The sequence below is a fragment of the Populus alba genome, chromosome 11 (genome assembly GCF_005239225.2).
Source record: "Populus alba chromosome 11, ASM523922v2, whole genome shotgun sequence".
Classification (NCBI taxonomy): domain Eukaryota; kingdom Viridiplantae; phylum Streptophyta; class Magnoliopsida; order Malpighiales; family Salicaceae; genus Populus; species Populus alba.
This window is the reverse complement of record NC_133294.1, coordinates 11,731,771-11,752,494: the sequence shown is the minus strand read 5'-3', so window position 1 is coordinate 11,752,494 and position 20,724 is coordinate 11,731,771. Positions and strand designations below refer to the sequence as shown.

At 33.7% G+C, this 20,724-nt stretch overlaps 1 protein-coding gene across 11 annotated transcripts; it reads left to right on the top strand.

Annotated features, from left to right (window-relative positions):
• The first annotated feature begins 4,523 nt into the window (after positions 1-4,523).
• Positions 4,524-19,072, top strand: LOC118035350 (DNA mismatch repair protein MSH5). Of its 11 annotated transcripts, XM_035040882.2 has the most exons (34): positions 4,528-4,701; positions 5,157-5,188; positions 5,614-5,708; positions 5,962-6,042; positions 6,118-6,190; positions 6,725-6,788; positions 7,755-7,909; positions 8,050-8,151; positions 8,220-8,247; positions 8,350-8,381; positions 8,470-8,527; positions 8,820-8,906; positions 9,251-9,307; positions 10,089-10,190; positions 10,292-10,336; positions 11,177-11,254; positions 11,507-11,557; positions 11,648-11,729; positions 12,855-12,928; positions 13,021-13,120; positions 13,489-13,585; positions 13,690-13,779; positions 13,892-13,956; positions 14,066-14,124; positions 14,699-14,775; positions 14,868-14,954; positions 15,229-15,290; positions 15,383-15,444; positions 17,076-17,129; positions 17,226-17,311; positions 17,883-17,914; positions 17,993-18,016; positions 18,476-18,591; positions 18,695-19,072. In XM_035040882.2, the coding sequence occupies exons 1-34, from the start codon at positions 4,666-4,668 to the stop codon at positions 18,773-18,775; spliced, it is 2,424 nt and encodes an 807-aa protein (XP_034896773.1). In that variant the 5' UTR covers positions 4,528-4,665; the 3' UTR covers positions 18,776-19,072. The 11 variants fall into 11 exon arrangements, 9 of the variants coding, with proteins under 9 accessions (XP_073268604.1, XP_073268602.1, XP_073268606.1 ...); XM_073412503.1 differs by having other exon boundaries at positions 4,525-4,701; positions 5,962-6,039; positions 18,476-19,072; XM_073412502.1 differs by having other exon boundaries at positions 4,527-4,701; positions 18,476-19,072.
• Positions 19,073-20,724: the final 1,652 nt, after the last annotated feature.

The window sequence follows — 20,724 nt, the reverse complement described above, 5'->3', positions numbered from 1 at the left end:
CCAACCCACTAGAAACAGACCCCCAAAGCTCATCCTGACAAGGCATGTTTTTACCTATAATAAAAACTATAGCGCGCTACCACATCATTATGAAAGCTCTTCTTCACTCTTACAAACTGAGATTGACAAATTAACTCAGAATGACAGGTGTTTTACACCTGAAGAATTGGAGAAACAACGAAAGGCTAAAAACAAGGAATTTGTAGAAGATGCTAAGGATATGGAGGTAAAAAAACTAATAAGTAAGGAAGAGGCAGATGAATTTCTAAAGCTAATAAAGCACAATGAGTACAACGTGGTAGAATAGCTAAGAAAACCCCTGCCAAAATATCCCTCATGTCTCTTATCTTAAGTTCTGAGCCCTCACCACAACGCCCTATAAAAAGTTTTGAACGAGGCATATGTCCCTCAAGACATGACCTAACAGATCATAAAGCATTTGGTTAAAAGAATCCAAATGACCAAATATGTATACTTAATCAAAGATGAGCTCGATGTCAGAGGTCACAACAAACCTCTGTACATTATTGTAAGATGCTAAGATTGCACCGTTGGTAAAGTAGTGGTGGATAATGGCTCAACTTTGAATGTACTCCCAAAACATGTGACAGATGAAATGTCGGTTAATTTAACCCACATGTTGCCAAGCATTTTGATAGCCAGAGTATATGACAGGTCTTCGAGATAAGTGGTAGGGACCATTAAAATAGATTTGTTCACCGGCTAGCAAACATTCTTGGTAACCATACAAGTGATAAACATTCACCTATCATACAACATGTTACTAAGAAGGCCTTGGATACACACTGCTAGCGTCATAACTTCCTTTTTGCACCAATGCAAGAAGTACATTGTTAATGGAATATTAGTGATAGTTAGGTTGAAAAAACACTAGCAATGATATAAAATGTGGCAGTACCTTATATAGAGGCCAAAGGGATTAAGGACAAGAATCTTCATGCCTTTGAAATTGTTAACATAAATTGGATTCCAGAAAATTCGATGCTAAAAAAGCCAACCATTTCTGAAGTCGCAAAGATGACAGTTAGGTATTTCTTAAAACAGAAGCTTCATTTCTATTACAACTTTATCACTAGAAATCCAGAAAGGATAAGATGAAAAATCATAAACCAAAAATTTAGGCTTAGCTTTAAGCCCAATAACAAAGATTACAAAAAAGCCATTAATATCAAGTAAGAGAAAAGACTAGCTAGGTTGGAAAAAAGAGAGCCAGAAGAAGAAAAGATTACCATTCCCTCAATCCATATAACATTCCCTAAAGCCACCTATGTGGCTCACTCGGGAGACGCAATGGATGTCCCTACCCAAGGCCTCACTGTTATGGGCATCAACATATTGGAGCGAGATGACGATGAAGTCAAAGGCCGTAATAAAATGATAGGAGAGGAAAAATTGCTGCCCCAATTGACTATCCATATCGTAGACAAGATGCCTAGAATGACTATTCTACAAAAGCTAGCAAATGGTGAAAGATTTTAGAATTAGGCAACTCAGGAAGCTCGAATAGTCTTTTAAAAGTAAATGGCAATGTTTTGTGTTTTGTTGTGTTTCTTTTTTCAGTTCTGTGTTTTTTACCAAGTTGGCAATATAAGCTCAAGATGCCAATATATTGGTTTCGTTGTGTTTGAGTCTTTTCCTTTTATCAATGAGGTTATACCTTTTTTAACATTTTCTTATTTACCTGCTTTTCTTTCTTTTGTTATTTTGCAAGCAAACATGCACTTACACCTGCTGCCTTTCAGGAAATCTGAAAGTGGGTCATCCATGAAATCACTATGATATAACACTGAGAATAAACGACCAAATTTGATGAGTATATAGTTGCAATAGAAGAAAATAAATGGGAAAAGGATGTTGTGGAAGAATTCACTATGTTAGTGAAATAGTTAGAACAAATCCGAGATTCGGCAAGAAAAGAGCTAGAAACAGTCGATGTCAGTATAAAGGAAGATAAAAAAGAATTAAGTTAAGGACTCTAATCACTTTTAATGAAAAAGAGGATTTGATCGCATTACTATAAGATTATGTCAATGTGTTTGCCTGGTCCTACGCAAATATGCCTAGTTTAGATATTGATATCGTAGTGTACAAGATACTGTTAAAAGAAAGGTGTACACTTGTGAAGCAAAAACCATGGATGACCCGCCTAGATATGATACTCAAGGTAAAAGACGAGATAACAAGGTAATGGGACATTGGGTTTTTAGAAGTAGTTAGATACCCACAATGGGTGTCTACTATAGTAATAGTTCCCAAAAAAGACTAAAATATTATAGTATGTGTGGACTACTAGGATTTAAACAAAGCAAGCATGAATAATGATTTCTTGTTGCCATATATTGATATCCTAGTCGATAATGCTGCATAAAACTCGACATGCTTGTTTATGGATGGTTTCTCCGGGTATAACTAGATCAAGATGGTCGAAGGAGATAAATAGAAAACAACATTTGTAACACCATGGGGGACATTTTACTATAAAGTAATGTCATTCGGATTGAAGAATGCTTAGGCCACTTATCAAAGAGCGATGGAGATTTTATTCCATAATATGATGCATAAAGAGATTCAAGTATATGTGGATGACATAATTGCCAAATCTAGAGAGAAAGAACATTATCAGAATCTGAAAAGTTGGTTGAAAGGTTAAGAAAGTATCAGCTAAAGTTAAACCCCATAAAGTGCTCATTAAGGGTAAAATCTGGAAAGTTGCTCGGGTTTGTGGTAAGTAATCAAGGTATTAAGACCTTGACAAAGTAAAGGCAATTTAAGAAATGTTGGCTCTTAAAACTGAAAAAGAAGTCGAAGGATCCTTGGGTCGTCTAAATTACATTGCCCGGTTTATCTCCTAAATGACATAGACTTGTGAACCGATCTTCCAGCTCCTTCAACAAAAGAATCTCAAAGTGTGGAATAAAGAATGCTAAAGGGCTTTTGATAAAATCAAAAGATATCTGCAAAATTCACCTTTATTGGTTCCCTTGGAACCAAACAGGCCATTGATTTTATACCTAACAACAACTAAGAGAGCAATGAGATGTGTACTTAGGCAACATGATGAGTTTGGCATGAAGGAAAATGTAGTTTACTATCTGAGTAAATAATTTATAGAGTGCGAATCTAAGTATACCTCAGTAGAGAAGCTTTATTACGCACTTGTAGGGGCCACTAAACGACTTTAGTAGTACATGTTGTATTACACCACATGGTTAATTTCAAAGTTAGATCCTCTCAGATACATCTTTGAAAAACCTTACTTATCAGGTAAAATAACAAGGTGACAAGTACTGCTGATCGAATATGACATAGTCTACATAACAAGGAAAACTGTGACAAAGAGTATCATTGCCAACCATTTGGTAGACAATGTGATTGAAGACTATAAACCTTTTATATTTGATTTCCTAGATGAAGATGTGTTGATTATAAAGGGGAAAATAGCCAGATTAGTAAACAATGTATTTTGACGAAGCAGTAAATGTGTATGTTAACGAGATAGGAGTATTGATAATTTCTCTTGATAAAAAGAAGTATCTTGTCTCAATAAAACTATAGTTTGAATGCACCAATAATACCACAGAGTACAAAGCTTACATCATTGGGTTAGAAACTGCATTAGAATTGAAAATAAAGAAACTTGATGTTTATAGAGACTTTATGCTAATAATCTGCCAGGTAAAAAGAGAATGACAGACAAAAGATGAGAAGCTAAGGTCATATCAAGAATATCTATTCCAGCTAACAGAAGAATTTAACAAGATAAAATTCACTCATATGTGGAGAAATAAGAATTGGTTCGCCAACACTCTAGCTACCATAGAATCTATGACCAAAATTGATAGTGGAAACAGAATACAACCTTTAGAAATTGATGTTCAGAAGTCTTTAGAAATTTTATCTTTTAATTAAATTTAAATTTATTGATTTCATCCTCTAACATTTAATTGTGATGGTGTTAAGTTTTTTATTTGACATTAAATCTATAATTTAATGGGTTGCGGGTTTAAAAAATTAACCTAGTTTATCCGATTTTCTTAGGCTCACCTGATTTTTTTCTTTTTTTTTTTAAGTGTTTTGTTTTCTAGCTTCTTCCTCCAACATTTTATAATTTTTTTAATTGTTTTTTTGAGATTTTTTTGTCGTTTTGAAAGTAACAAGATGTCAACTTAAATTTATTTTTTTTCTGGCCTTTGTTGAATCTCATTTTTTTTTAAAGAAATCTTATTTTTAAATTAAATTAAATTAATTGCCTGATTTTTTATTTTTAAATTAATTTTTTTTTTTTGTTATATAACCCCAATACTAACACAATGTCATTTTTATTATTTATTGGTCCACATATATTTTAAATATTAAATGAAAAGCGATGGGGAGATATTTTTGGACGGGAGAGGTATAGTTTCCAAGCGTCAAAGTATAAGTTGTAAAATGTAATTTTTTAAAATCCACCAATTTAATCCAAACTACATTACATGATAATATGTGTAATTTTCTCATTTTTAATTAATAAGCCTTTCCCAATCAAAGGATTGCGGTTCCTTCGACTTCCTTATAACACGGTCTTCGAAACAGAACAAAACCAGGACGCGCACAGAATAATAAGAACGAAAATCAGAGACGCAGACAATAGTCGGAGCTCGAAGAATGGAGGAAATAGACGAAACGGAAGCCCAACCTCAGGTCTATTTCCTCCGTTTCTTTATGTTATATTTCCTCTCGCGCATTTCTGTTTGGTCGTCGAGAAAACAAACGAAACCGATTTTTATATTTTTTTATCAAGAGGAGAATTTCCTTATCAGTGGAATCATTTAAATACTCAATTCTCTCTGTTAACCATCAACATTTTTAAAAGAATCATCTAAAAAAAAAAACAGAGAGAGAAGAAAGAAAGGAGTCAACAATTTATGCCTCTTAATTCGGAGTTACCGTTAGAAATAGGCTTTGCTAGTAATTGCAATAATTATGTGATTTCAAGACTCGTAGTCGTAATTACTACGGAGTTGTGATGTATTTTTTGTAGTCGTAATTGCTGGAAATGCTGCATCATTTTCCTTTTGCATTTTTGCAAAGTATGTATAACCGTTTCATTCAGATGCCAGCTATTTATTTCAATCTAAATCTACATCTAAATGCAGGTCTATATGGCGTGCTTCCTACATGGCCATCGGTAAGAAATGTGCATGAGACTGGCCTTTTTTAAAAAAAAATAATAATAATAAATGAGTTTTAATTTACGGTTGTGATTTACTTGTATAGTAGTTTGTCAGGAACTGCTTGATGCTAGGTTTTCATTTTTTTACTTAAAGCATTTTTTTTTTTTTTTAATATGCTGGAAAAATAGTGAAGCTATTCAGGGTTTTTAACGTTTTAATTGCCTAAAGGATTCGTTTCGAGTCTTTTTGAATTCTTTATAGTATTGGAGTTTTAAAACGGTGAAAAGCCAAAGTGATGCTGTTGATAAATTAATGTACTGATAGGGGCTAATTATTCAACTCTTCAATGAAAAGTGTTTAGTCGGCAATTTTTATTTGCGTTTGGAAAATTTTATACAATTTATATAAAAAATGACATTTTCACCAAATTCCTGCACAGGGTTGGGATTTCTTACTATGATTCCAGTATTCGCCAACTGCATGTGCTTGAAGTTTGGGAAGATGGAAGTTCAGACTTCCCCCTAATTGATCTGGGTATGACTCGTCTCTTTGTTGGAATGGCGTTCATTTCTATTATTCTTCATCAGTTTTGAATTCTAAAATGGTTTTTCTTGATGTTTGAAAATGATTGGTTCTGGAATATGGATTCATTGCTTGTCATTTAAATTATAGCTTTTTCATATTTCCATTCCTTGTATTTATTATACTCTTTGCTTTTCTCATATCTGGATTCAATTATACCATTATATCATTAATATCCTTTTCTTTTGCTGAAACACTGGTTCAGTAAAATATCAGGCGAAGCCTTTGACTATTTACACAAGCACTAAAAGTGAAGAGTCCTTCTTATCTGCTTTACAACGAAGTGGTACTCTGCTCTTTACCTGTTTGACTTATGAGCTAATATACATGTGGAATGTGTTTAAGCTTCAAAGTGATACAGATGGCACAACTGAGGCTCCTACGGTGAAACTCGTAAAAAGTTCAATATTCAGCTATGAGCAAGCCTGGCACAGGTATTAGAATGGATCCTGACATATTTGTGCAACTCTACTAGGTTCAAATTTTCATGTTAGTGATTGAAAAAGTGGAGGGTCATGATCAAACCATACTAACTAAACCATAAGATCACTCTTTGATAATGATTTTTTATGGTGATACTTGGAAATCTTATCATGATTCATTGTAATACATGGGCCAAGAATTTAATGTTTCACATAATGCAGAGACTAGTCATTGACTTTCTTCATATTTTCATCCAAGTCATTCTAATGGTAGGTCATTCTTGTTGTGTCATCACTGAGTTCCCTTAAAAATGAAGCACTTGAAGAGCACATATGAAATTTCAAACACTTTAGAATGTATCACTTAGCATACATTCTATTAGCGTTTCAAATGTAACTATAACAGAAATGATAACAGGAGAACAAATACCTTGCGCTTAAATATAAAAGTGTGGTTTCAGTACAATCAACTCTACAATGAATGCGTCATTTGATTGGTCCTGAGAGCATACAACTAAAACTCGATGTTTCTGTTTGGTTTTGTAGATTGATTTACCTTCGAGTGACAGGAATGGATGATGGGCTAAATATCAAGGAGAGGGTTTCTTATGTAAATAGACAAATACAAACTTCATTACTTTTTGTTTCTTTTCTTTTGTAAGGCATGTTGTTTAATAAATATTCTTCTACAATTTAAGTTTCTTTTGTTCCTCTTGAATCATATTAAACTTGTTATTATATGTGCACCTTCTGCCCATAATAATACTTTTTTTACACCAGAAACTTGGTGATTCCAGCACTTTTTCCATGAAATGTTGAGCATTACGATATAATAGTTTGAAATCATGTTCTTATCTAGTAGATTATATATAATTGAAGTGCTTTTCAGATCATAATCAATTCATGAGATTCAATGAGAGTAGCATGCATTAGTACTTGAATTTCATTTATCATCCTTTGATCTTCACAGAGGATGTCATATCGTCCTTATTGACATGTATATTCTGTTTAAATAGGATCCTCTTCTTTCTATGTAAAAAGAATGAGATAGAAGAAATGACTTGAGTTTTGTTTAGAACTCAACAGTTAGTATGGATAGTGTTTTCTGGTTTAACAGATGAGAAAAGTTGTTTTTAGTCATCCTTGCACTGATGCTCTATATCTTGATTCTATTTTTTCTTAATGCCATTTGGAGAACACGTTAAATAATATCTGTTTTCCCCCCTGAAATGGATGGCTAATGTTGGGATCTGCCAGCTATTTCATATCACTATATTCCATGACCCCCATAGTGCTACGGAGAGCTTTCTTTTGAATCATGTAATTGGGGTATTTTGGTACTTCATTCTGTTTGCAATTGTGAGTGTCCTTTTTTAGGTCCAGGGAACACTTACAAGATAATATTTTTCTCTTTTATACTTTATATAAATATAATCCTGGTACAGTCTGAAATAAGAAATTATACAGAATCTTTAATGTGTCTTTAACTATGTCTTTCTATTCTTCCAGTGTTGGTGATGCCCCCAAAGCTTGACCTTTCTCTACTTTAAGCTTCCTCTCTGTTTCATTTTGTCAGCTGAGTTCCATGATGGACATAGGAAGTGATGTTCAGGTTCGAGCAAGTGGGGGTCTTCTGGCCATATTAGAAAGCGAAAGGATTGTAGATACCCTTGAGCAAAAGGAATATGGAAATGCATCAATTACTATCGATTCTGTTGTGGAAATTTCACTGTATCTTTTTATTTATGTATTATTTCTGAACTATTTATTTTCTTTTCTCCCACTAATTTTTGTTTTTACTTTTTGAAAACAAGTTAACAAATGGCAAAAAAGAAACTTGGACAACAATTTATCCTTCACTATCAAATTAGAAACAAATTTCTTAAACTTGATGCAGCAGCTCATGAAGCATTGCAGATTTTTCAAATCGACAAACATCCAAGCCATATGGGCATTGGCAGGGCAAAAGAAGGGTAAATTTTGTATTATCCTGTCAGTTTTCTTATTCAGAAAAGTTGTATCCTGATTTTTTGACATGCAGGTTCTCTGTGTTTGGCATGATGAATAAGGTTTGTAGAGATATAGTTTTCTATTGGTAGTATCTTTGTAGAAATATAATTTTCCATTAGTAGTATCTGTAGCATATTAGACTAACATAATCCCTCAATCAGTGTGTGACGCCCATTGGTAAACTTCTTCTGAGGTAAATTAATTTTGAGACTTTGTGATGTTAGCTTTTCCAACATTTTCTCTAATCCAAGGCCTTGAATAAATGTTTTATCTTGCTTTAGAAACTGGTTCCTGAGGCCTTTGCTGGATGTGGAAAATTTGAATGGTCGACTCGATGCTGTATCCTTCCACTGTTTAAGTTAATGAAATTACTTTCTGTTTACATGAATAAGAGCTTGGTCCAGTACTATGGAAAAAGATGGAAAACAATTACATAAGCTGGCATCATTTTGGCATGGGTTTCGTTGCTTGATCTAGCTGAAGATATAGAGTGAAAATGTTATGATCAGAGTGAATTTTTTTAATACATTGAATAGTTTTCATTCCATTACTTTTAGGATCAGCTTTCAAAATTATCAAACTTCATATTTTTTGGTTACTGTAACGATGACATATTCCTTGACAGATTAAGATTTCATTCTTTCTTTGTTCTGAAGAATTGATGGTTTCTTTGCGAGAAACATTGAAGTCTGTCAAGGACATTAAGCGTATGCTCAGAGTACTGGTTTTTTTTTTCCTGTTATTTTTCATGCTATCCTTATCTAGGTTTTCAAAGCCTTTTTCCATACAAAATGAAGATTTCCAATTGGTTTTTAGTAACAATTTCCGCACAGATCTTTTATTTAAAACAGTGATTATATATAAAATAATTTTGTGGACTTGCAAACTTCTCACACAGATGTGCTTATGTTCTTTGTTTCTGTCCAATCTGAAAAACCCATAACTCACTCTTTGCACTCTTAATTTATTGGCATTATTACAAACATTAGTGAATTGCTAATTCCTATCATTATTTTTCTTTTTATCTTCTGAAATTTGTAATCTTTCCTTTCATTCTTGAAGAAGTTCGACTCACCAAGCTCCCTGTCTACTGTTGGTGACTGGACAGCCTTTCTGAAGGTAATCTCACCTCAGCAGACAGTGCTTAAGTTCTCAATCCTGTTTACAAATATTTCTTAGCTCCCTCACCTGCTAGCTGGTGCGGAGATGCTTCACTAGATTCATAATTACAGGATAGCCACCACTACAGATAACCATTCTCATTTGTTTTCATGCGGTTGATTTGTATTTCATTGTTTCATCCCTTCTCTCTGCTACCAATTGCCTCATGTATCTAAGTTTGAAACAGTTAAATAGGCTTATTCATTGTAATATAGGACCCGGCCACTTTTTTTGGTTTTCTATGGTTTCTCATTGACAGCTTCTTATTGGAAGTAGGGCCTAAGCAGGAAATATTGCTTAGCAGTGTATACTGAAAGATTTTCTGTAACTAGCTCAATTTTATGCCATCCAAAGAAGGCCTCAATCAAATATTCATTAGATTTTGTGTAAGCTTCTTGAAAAGAACTGCTGTAGTGTCAGCTATAGACGCAGAAGAAAAAATATACTTCATTTTTTCTGAAAAGATTTATTTTCCTTATTTCTAAAAAAAAGAAATGGAAATAATTGGAAATAATTGCTGACTTTTGTCTTGTATGAATGGAATGAGCACAAAAGAAAAATATTTTTATGGGCACACAAACCTATTCATGCATTATGCCTTCTATGTGTGTATGTGTGTGTTATAAGATCTTCATGCAATTTCCACAAAACAAGAGATTATCTTTAGTTTCTTCTAGTGCGTAGATTCATAAAGTTCAGATTATATTTTCTTTCTCCTGATCCAGTGATACTCTTGTAGAGTGTTTGTGCGCTCTTGCATTTGGGAAAGATATTTGAAGTAGGAATTTCTGAAAATCTTCAAGAGCATGCTAAGTACTTAAATCTGAACATTGTTGAACAGGTATCAGAACATTTGTTGCCTGCCTTTTCTGTGAAGCCTTATATTGTTATCTGTTCTCAAGGTTTATTCATGTGCCCTATGCATGTTTGTTTATTTTCCAGGCTTGTTCATGCATCACAACAGAGCTGGCTTATGTCTATGAATTGGTTAGTCCATCTTCCTGGATATTCTCTTATAGTATACACTGTAAAAGGTCACTTCTTATTGGAAGTTCCTTCTTCCTTTTTTTTTTCTTTTCTTTTCCTGAATGACATGGAGTTCCAAATCTCTCTGGAAAATAGATGGTGTGAGAACATGTACTGTTTAATAATTCTGTGTTCAGCTATATAGTTAAGACTATCCCTTATATTCTTCCAGCATGCATGGCATTTCATTTATTTAATCAAGTGTAATTGTAGCCTAAAATAAGAATTTTTTCAATACTTCCATATCTATTATTCAGAGCTTTTATTGAATGATATTTATATGACTTATTGGCGAGGCTAATTGGAATAAAAGGGACAGTACTGTACATTTGTTAGCATGATTAAAGAAAAAGCCATGGCATGACAGTACTGTACATTTGTTAGCATGATTAAAGAAAAAGCCATGGCATGTGGGGTACAAGGCTTCAATGAGTTAAAGCGAGCACAGGAGTCCAAATAAGAACAGCCCTGGGAACTGTACCAAAAAAGAAGGTGCAAATAACTGTCTAAAGATGATAAGTTCAGGGATCTGCACGGAAATCTTTAACAAAAATCAATACTCAAGAAGAAAGGCATTGATTTTTTATTCTGAAATTTATTATCCACGTTTCATTTTGTCCCATTACTGAGATGTTACAATTGCTGTGATTTATTACAATATGTTGTATCAGCTGGAATATGTGTTGACATTACCTAACATTTTTACTAGGACATACTGCATCTCATCTTTCTTGATGTCTGAGTTGAATTCACTTCCCATCATTTTGTGGGTCATGCTCTAATGTGTGATTTCTTTTACAGGTGATTGGTGTTATTGATGTTAATAGAAGTAAAGAGAAGGGTTACGGGACAATAGTGAAAGAAGGTTTCTGTGATGAGGTTGCAGATTAGTAGTGATTTCTGGGCCATGATTTTTTAAGAAATGGATGTTTAATCATTTACTCTATGTTCTCCTGTTTCTATTTCTTCAGTAAATATATTAAGATGACCACTTCTCCCCACTACTGAATCCACCATCAAGATGATAGAATTTCTTTCTGTTTTGCCTAAACCTTAATGCTAGGATTCAACTTTTCTCATTTGTGCTCAAACTTTGTGTTCCTGATAATTCAGCCTTTCTTTCACATGCAGTTGGATGAGCTTAGGCAAATCTATGAAGAACTTCCAGATTTTCTGCACAAGGTAAGTTGTTTGATTTGTACATGGATCAAATTGGAGTAAGGAATTGAAATTGTATGTACATTGAGATCCATTTGACTATCTCCTTTGTAGGTTACTTTATTGGAGCTTGCACAACTACCCCATTTGGGTAAAGAGAAGCTCGTTCCTTGTATTGTTTACATACATCAAATAGGTTGGTCAGAAGCTCTGTATTATATTGCTATTGAAAAACTTTGTATGACTAATTCAAAGTTTCTTTTAGATTTCATCCCTGATTATAATTGCTTTCACTATGTGATATTAGTCATTGCCTTGGATATACTTGAATGATGGCTTTTTATACTGCCTCTGTTACATAATGAGTAAATGAATGTCCCAAAAGTAAATGGTCAAGATTTCTCTATGCAGTGTGTTTGTGTTGAAACACCAATTTGAACTACCCAGAGTAAATATCCATGTCATTTACAGATGATCAAAATCTGAGTTTCCAATCGTGATACCACATTCTATCTTCTTTACATTCCACTAGGTACTAGAGGAAGAACACTTCCATTGCATGAAAGTTGCTACATTTTGAGCTAGACATTGAATAAAACACAAGGATTTTGGCAACATGATGAAAAGTCTTTTTTGCTACCACAAGACCAAATTGCTTCTGGTTACGAAAAGTGATTGCTAATTTTTAGAGTGTATTTTGATGAAAGAAAGGTAGATTGGGTAGAATACTGGGAAGCACTAACTTGATGATGCTCTTGAAGGTGTTACTTTATTTTGATAAAGGACAAATATATATCATTCATGATTTCATATCTTACCTTTTTTTTTTCTTTTAAATGACAAGCATTTTCAATAGCACACTACCAAACCTTTTTTTTTCCTCCATAACCAGCTTTACCATCTCAGTTGGATTTAGTGTACGTTTGGCTATGTGGTTGAAACCATGTTTCAACCATCATAAGCATCAAATTGATTTCAACCATGTAGTGAGACCAAGCCTTAGGTTTTTGCTGAAAACACAACAATGCCAGATGTGATCCAAACAGAACTTGGCCTTCATACATATGGCATCTAATATGCTTGATACATTGTGGATTTTATTTTCCATAGTAGTGGAAGATGGATATCTTGGCTTAGAAGGAATTCTGTGAGTTTTGTTATTAAACAGGAATTCATGCATATTGGTTTAGCTCATTTCTCATAGAAATGGAGGATAGATGTTGTTGCCAAACAGATGTTCAATATGAGCTATGCAATGCGAAGCTGATCTTATTTATTTTAAGCTTGTTATCCTTTTACATATGTGCTTTCCTTTATATAGGGTACTTGCTGTGTATTTTTGAAGAGAAGCTTGAAGAAACCTCACTATTGAAGCCTCAAGATTTTGAATTTATGGCAAGTCAATGCTTGTTTTCTATTTTTGATTTATAGTATTCATTCAAAAAATGTTTTCTACATATGTTGATGTAAATATATTATCAATATAGTTTTCTGATGTTGATGGAGAGACTAAAAGATATTTCTATCGTACCCCAAAGACAAGAGAATTGGATGAACTTCTGGGAGACATTTATCACAAGATACTTGGTATGCATTCTAAATCTTACTCTACCTTGCTAAATATATGTTAGTGGCTAGTTATTCTCTATAAATGTTTGTAAGAAAATACAAACAACGCAATGCCTGTTGTGAAAGATAATATCATATGAGTCTATGGTCCATCAATCCAACTTAGTGAGTGCTAAACTCCGTTGTCTGGTACATAATTAGATAGTCTTCTAGGCTAAGAGAAGAAGACTAGTTGCACATGCTTTTTGGTGCGAGGAAAATGTGTAAATGTGTCTTATATTGAAATTATATAGAATGGTGGCAAATACTTTTAATGTGTTGGCACATCATTGTTTATTTATTTTATTCCAATTTTTTAAAAGCTGTTCATTTGTCAATATGGAAAGATATGGAAAGGGCAATCACTAGGGACTTGGTTTCTCATGTGCTTCTCTTTTCTGACCATCTGCTTAAGGCTATAAATTTTGCGGCTGAACTTGATTGGTAAGAATCATCTAGCTACTAGCTCTCCCTCTCTCTCTCTCATCATATATGTAAATTTCTTTTTGTATGCATAACTGACCATGTTATATGATGTTTACATTTAGCATTTTGTCACTGGCCATAGTTGCTCATCAAAACAATTACGTGAGGCCTATTTTGACTGAAGAAACCTTGCTTGACATTCAAAATGGAAGGTGAAAATTGATTGGATCATATGAACTGCTTTTCATTGGAGAAAAACCCTTAAAAAGTTGGATCTACTGATTGAGGGTGTTAGTGAGTAACTGAGTATACACCCTTTTGCAGGCATGTTTTGCAGGAAATGACAGTAGACACATTTATTCCTAATGATACAAAGATTCTTCATGATGGTAAATTTACACTAATCATGACTTGATGTCAACAAAGTCTATTCCATTTCAGTAAGAAACTAAGGTATACTAGTTCTTGTGCTGAAATTTTAAGTTTTTGTTGCTTCAGAAAGGATCATTATCATCACAGGTCCAAATTATTCCGGGAAGAGTATATATATAAAGCAGGTCAGTAATGATTATCAGGAGGACTCATGTGTCCATTTATGAGTGCTCACGTGCTTATCTGTGTGGTGCACTTGCGCATGTCTGTGTGATGCACCTGCAAATATGGGTGTTGTGTCTTATGCTTTTTGTGATCCTTCAAATTTGGGGCATGATTCATCTTTCAAATAAAATCTATTAGTCGGTTGCTTCAGCAGTTGTCAGACAAATGGATACATTTTGCAGCGTCTTCCTATGTGTGTCAGTTTACATTTAAAGTCAACAGACCAAAGAAATGACTATTTAGGGTACAATGTTTTGGTCATCATCAAACATGTTATAGAACTATAAAGTGCAAGTGCAGTGGATTACTTAAGCTAGCAGCAACATGTGTATCATGACAATTTGTTTTCACCATCTCCATATTTCTATGGATGTCTGTCTAGTCCATGGTATTGATGCTTCTGTTGCAATTAGTCTTGAGGGTCATCTTGCTGTCCATTCTTGTGATGGTCTATTTTCATGCAAGTTGCAACTGATGAGTTTATGTTTTGTATCACATTATTACAAATTTTGCTTTATGAGCGTTGTTTTCCAGGTTGCCTTAATTGTTTTCCTTTCTCACATCGGAAGTTTTGTACCGGCAGATGCTGCCACTGTGGGATTGACTGATAGGTGTCTGACCTTCATGATTCCAGCATCTTTCTTAGAATAACAGTTGATGTTTGTATTCAATCATCATGCAAAAGACTACTCTCCTGTAACAGGATATTCTGTGCGACTGGAAGCAAGCTTATGACTGCAGAACAATCAACATTTATGATAGATCTGCATCAAGTAGGACTGATGCTAAGGTAAACTAGCATCAGGTCAATTACAATGGTTTCACATTTCAGAACTAAAGGCCATTGTTCATGTTAACTGTCTCACAATCTTTAGCACCTAGACTTTGTTGATGTCTTATCATAACGGTCATTCTTTTGTCTGCCAATTCAACATGGTGTTATAGAGAATGTTGGAGTGCTGAAGTTTTTTAAAAATATCTGAATGCTTAGTAACCAGAAGCTTATAAGACATCTTTAGAATCCACCTTTGCAACCATAAGGATTCATGCTGACAAATTTTCAGGCAAGCAACTTCACGATCTTTGTGTCTGTTGGATGAATTTGGTAAAGGTACTTTAACTGAAGGTTAGTTTCTCTTGCAAAGACTGGGTTTTTGTAATGCCTGATCATTTGTCCTTGTTCTTTAATTCACGAGTATACTACGATCTTGAATACAGATGGCATTGGTCTACTTGGTGGAACTGTAAATTACTTTGTTGCATGTGATGACCCTCCAAAGGTTTGATATTCGTCTTCATCTCCTGTGAGATTTTATGTCATACTAGCATCATAGTTCTCGTAAGCCTAGTGAAATTCAATGAGGATCTTTGTATGCATGATCATGCTAAGCAATTGCGTTTTCCTCTAGCATTACTTCTTCCTGGTCAATTCCTTAATAGCATTAGCACCTTCTGTGATGGGTGCATATTATCATATGTTGAAGCATCAAAGCACACAAAAGAAAAACACCTGGGCTAGTATCTTAGCATTTGATTTGGCTGACTACATCATGCAGCCTAGGGATTTAAATTTGACTTTGGGTGGATGTTCAAGGAACAGAAAGAGATTTCAACTCAAGCTTTAATTTGGTGGGATAAAGGCTTGTATGATTGGTTATGAGAGTTGGTTCAAGCTTTTCAAACCAATTTCAGTTCCAGCTGAGGCTGCTCCTAGTTAGAAAGGTCAAGGGCCATTCTGTGATTTTACAGATTGCTGGAAATTTCAGTAGTACGATCAAACTTTTATTTTCCTGTTTTATTGTTTTCTTAGTCCTTAGAAAGTGGACTTGTTTATGTTTCTTATAGGAATCATTACATTTTCTTACATAGGAATCCAAGACCAATAAGGATTAGTACTGACTCAAGGCTAAATATATATCTGCTTGCTGTCTTTTAATTGGATTATGACAGATCTACTATGAACAAAGTGAAGCCTTTTTCTTTGAGAGCGTGATGCTTTTCACTCAGGAGTGATTCCTTAAGCCCTAGGTTCATCTTAGGTTCTTATTTAAGGATTGATTCTTTCAATCTGCTAGTGTGAGGGTAGCAGCAGTCCAAGTTCTGTTATTCTTCAAATTTTCTTTCAGATCTGCTTTCAATTCCACCTTAAAAATACTAAATTTGAAACCCTTACTAGTCCTATAAACAACAAACTCAAATCTTCCCCTATACTTTTCGTGCACCACTACATCCACCCATTTGTTCTTAGCATTCTTTTTTCCCATTGATGCGGAATAATGAACAAAAAGACTTAAAGCATAAAAGAAATAAGCTTTTAGAGAAAGAAGCTAAGAATTGAAAGCAAAGGAAAAGAAAAACGGGGATTGGAGATATGCAAAATCTGTAATATTTTTAATTAATCATCAAAACTGTTTCATAAAATGATAGAGAAACATTATAAATAATAAAACCCTAAAACATCTTACTATTGGGCTCAACCCATTAAATCAAACTGTTTAACATAAATAATTTTAAATAAATAAAATAAACAATGAGATAGGCTCAAATGGGCTCAGTCTCCTAACTTAAAAGTGACAAAGTTGAGCCATCCTATGTTCGTTTCGTCCATATACCCGTGTAATTTGCAAGTGTGGATCTGGTGTCCCACAACCCATGTCTAAGTCTGGTACTATTTACTAGGCTTTTTTGTGGTCATTCTCACCGTTTCTATACTTCAAGTAAATATTCTTTGTATGTGGCTAGTTTTCTCTACTTACTTTAATGTACCCACCTCTGGCCCTACATCTGCCACTGGCATTTCAAACAATTCACCTGGGAACAAGGGGAACACCTAATATTGGGAACATGGGACAGTATAGATAAGCAGAGCTCCTATCTACTAAAATTTCTCAAAAGTTTTTTGTTCTTACAGGTTCTGTTGTCCACTCATTTGACTGAGTTATTTAATGATGGTTGCTTACCAAAGGTATGCATTATTTTTTAGTTGCTTACCTAAGTTAGAAACACTTCTCGCTTTACCATTTAGAAGTGGGTTTTTATTTTTATTTTTAATTAATTCCAGTCTGAGAAGGTGAATTTTTTCACCATGAGTTTGCTGAGACCTGACAACAACTCTACAGACATCAAGGACATTGTGTTTCTCTATCGGTATATTTCTATGACCTTTTTGCATCATGTTACAGCAAGCCAACATATTTTACCCCTTGCCACTGGGGCTACCCTGGGTGGTAACGCACACCCCTCTTTAAAAAGTGAAGCTGGTAGGTTCAAGAGGGAGGACTGAGTGTTGAGGAATTAACTAGAGATAGTCACATCTTTGTGCTTAAAAACAGAAAATAACATTTTATCACTCAGTGAAAAGGAGAAGATTGCCATTGGTTGATGATTCAATTGTTTTCTTTTCCGATGTTGGGATTATTGATGTTAGGGAATATTTTCACTGCATCAATGGTTTAACAATATGATGGGATTTTGGGCACTGCTCAGCATGGATCTCTTTCTCCCTACTCCACACTTTTGCATTGCGTTTGTAGCATCCAAGTTGTCATGTTTGTAGGCAAGAGGGCACTTAGTATGTTTGTGACCTCAGATGTACATTCTTGAGCCATAACATATCAACAGTGAACTTCTCATGTTGGGCTTCTTTGCCCAGTGATGGCTCTTATTTCTTGACAGATGTTGAAAGTGATTCTACTAATGTTTAGAAGACTTTTTACAGGTTAGTTCCTGGACATGCACTTCTTAGCTATGGTGAGTGTATACTTTTGTGTGCATTTGGTATAAATGCTGGAAACTTGATGTAAACTCACGCTGATCTATGGTTTGCAGGACTCCATTGTGCTCTGCTAGCTGGTACATTCTGACTTCATGATTTGTTTAAGAAACTTAGTCAAAATTATGTCCAAATAACAGCTTTATGTTCCTGCGGTTGTTTTCCTTCTTTTTTCTTTTTTAAATTCTGTTTGGGGAAGCTGCTAATGGAGAAATAAGTATGGATATGATACAGAGATTTTCAGTAACAGCGGGTTGATATAGCTTGTATGTGTTTGCAAGCATGACTAACATTTGATAGGTATAGCTGCTTCCTATAGGATTGACTCAAGTCAAGTAACCCCTAAACCAGTCGGTGTCTGTTACATGAATCTTTAATAGATTGTGATAAATGTTGCGCTGACAGTGTGACAGAATCTAGTTCTCCGGACAACAGACTTCTGTCGAAAGTCAACTGCGTAAACAAGAGCTATCATTGCATTAAATTCATTCATGAAGGGGCTGCATCCCTCCAATTTACTGATGACATTGTTCATGCAGGTGTCCCCGAGGAAGTTATTAAGAGAGCAGCATTCATATTGGATACCATCGGGAGCAGTAATTATGTTGAGCGATTGTGCAATGAGAATTTATCAGCTCAGGATCAACTAAACAAGGTCTTGAAGAACAAAACTTGTAGAGTAACAGTGAAATCTTGGAGGTATGCAAGTATTGGTCCTGTACATGTTTTACGGAGTTTTGCTGTTGTATTGAATGCAGGACACGGTTGACCGGATGCTGGAATTTGATGTTTTCAAGGGTGACATCAATCTCTTCTTCCACGGTATATTCCCTTGTTAATCCAAAGAAAATCAAATGTATCTTTTGTCCATCGTTTTAGAAGCATCACCTTACCAACTACAAAATAGACGTCTCCTTTCAGCATGATTTCTCCCTGTCAAATGTACTCCCATCTCCACCTGATTTCCCAGCCCATTTACATACGATGTGATAGACAGTGAACATCAGGGATAATTTTTTGGTCCCTTGGGATAGTTTCATAGTGGAAGACAACATTGTCATAAACTTCAGCCTTGGTATCTTTTCATGTTTGGTTCCTCCAAGAAATATCTTGATAAAAATTCAAGGTTTTGATCTCCTGAAGGACTTGCTATGTCTCTCTTTTCAGTGCGCCTCCTTTCCCCACCAATCCGAAACCTGTCTGCATTAGACTGAGAAGCATGTCCTATCGGTAAATAAGTGTAAAGAAAAAAAGAAGAAAAATTACTAAAAAATGAAGATAACAAAACAAATAATGATAAATAGGCTAAGTATAAAGAGAGAGAAAAAATTTAAAAAAACTCGTTTTTTAAAAAAACCAAATTATAATTTTGCCACCTTTGTAGTAAAAGTATCGGCAAATTTTATATTTATGCAATTTTTACATGAAACACTATAAGATAGTATATATTTAACTAAATTATTTAAAATTAATTATTTTAATGTTAAAAAAAATATCATTGATAGAAGAAGTAAAAAAAATAAAAATTAATTGATTTGACGTAACTTGATTGATTTGATAAGTTTAAAAATAATTTGGATAATAAATGAAATATAGTTTGACAAAAAAAATTAAGATGATAACTTTTAAAAATATATATATTAAAATAAAAATTATATTAAATTGATTCAGGGTAAATAAGGTTAATATGTAAAATACATTACTCAAGTTTAAAACAATGATAAGTTCATAAAAATAAAAATAAAAAAAACCATATTGAAGTGTAATTCTTAATCAACTCAATGTTAAAGAATAAAATTGAAAAACATCAATTAAAAAAAAAAAAGTTAACATGCTAAATTTGGATTATACGACTGAGATAACCCAATAGAAAATAAATCAAAATAATTTATGAAGCTCGACTCTTAATCAATCCAATGTTAAAAGATGGAATTGAAAAACAAAATCAATAAAAAAGACAAAAAAAATCAGAGTTAACACAGGTTAACCTGTTAAATTCTTAACTCAGGTCATGAGACTACGATAACCTCATAAAAAGTAAATTAAAACAAATTTTAAAGCTTAATTCTCAATCAACCCATAAGTTCAAGGATGGAATTAAAAAAAAAAACATTCAATTAAGCTTAATTCTCAATCAACTCGTATATTGTTGAAAGAAGGAATTGAAAAAATTATTACAAAAATTGACCATCAAAAAAACCCTAGTTAACTTGCAAAACTCATAACCCAGATTATGAGACTTGAATAATCTCATAGTAAGCAAGTCAAAATAAACTATGAAACTTAATCCGCAGCAGGATATTATTAGTTTTTTTTAATATAAATAAAATATTAAGAGTATGAAGAATATTTTAATAATAATATTAAATTTAACTAAGTGAGTTAATTTTTAAACCTTTATTCAACTCTTTACCAGACACAAGTGTTTTAGGTTTCACACCTAAGTAAGTTAGGTTTGGCATATTTGTCAGACCCAAGTAAACACGGATTTGGTGCAACCTTTTGACTTTAAGAATAATAAAACAAAATCAAAATACTAAAATGCCTCCTATAATTATAGAAAATTACACAAAAACAATGTGAAAGAACAAAAATAATTACATATGCAAAGCTTATATTTTGTCTTTACCAAGATTAAAGATATATTTTAACTATTTAATAGTTTATGAAATGTATAAAAAAACCATAGGCAACAGGTCTTAATTTTGTTAATCTTGAGGGTAAAATACTATTTTTTCTATGCAAATAAACATGAAAAGACTATCATACCCCGTTTAAATGTTTAATG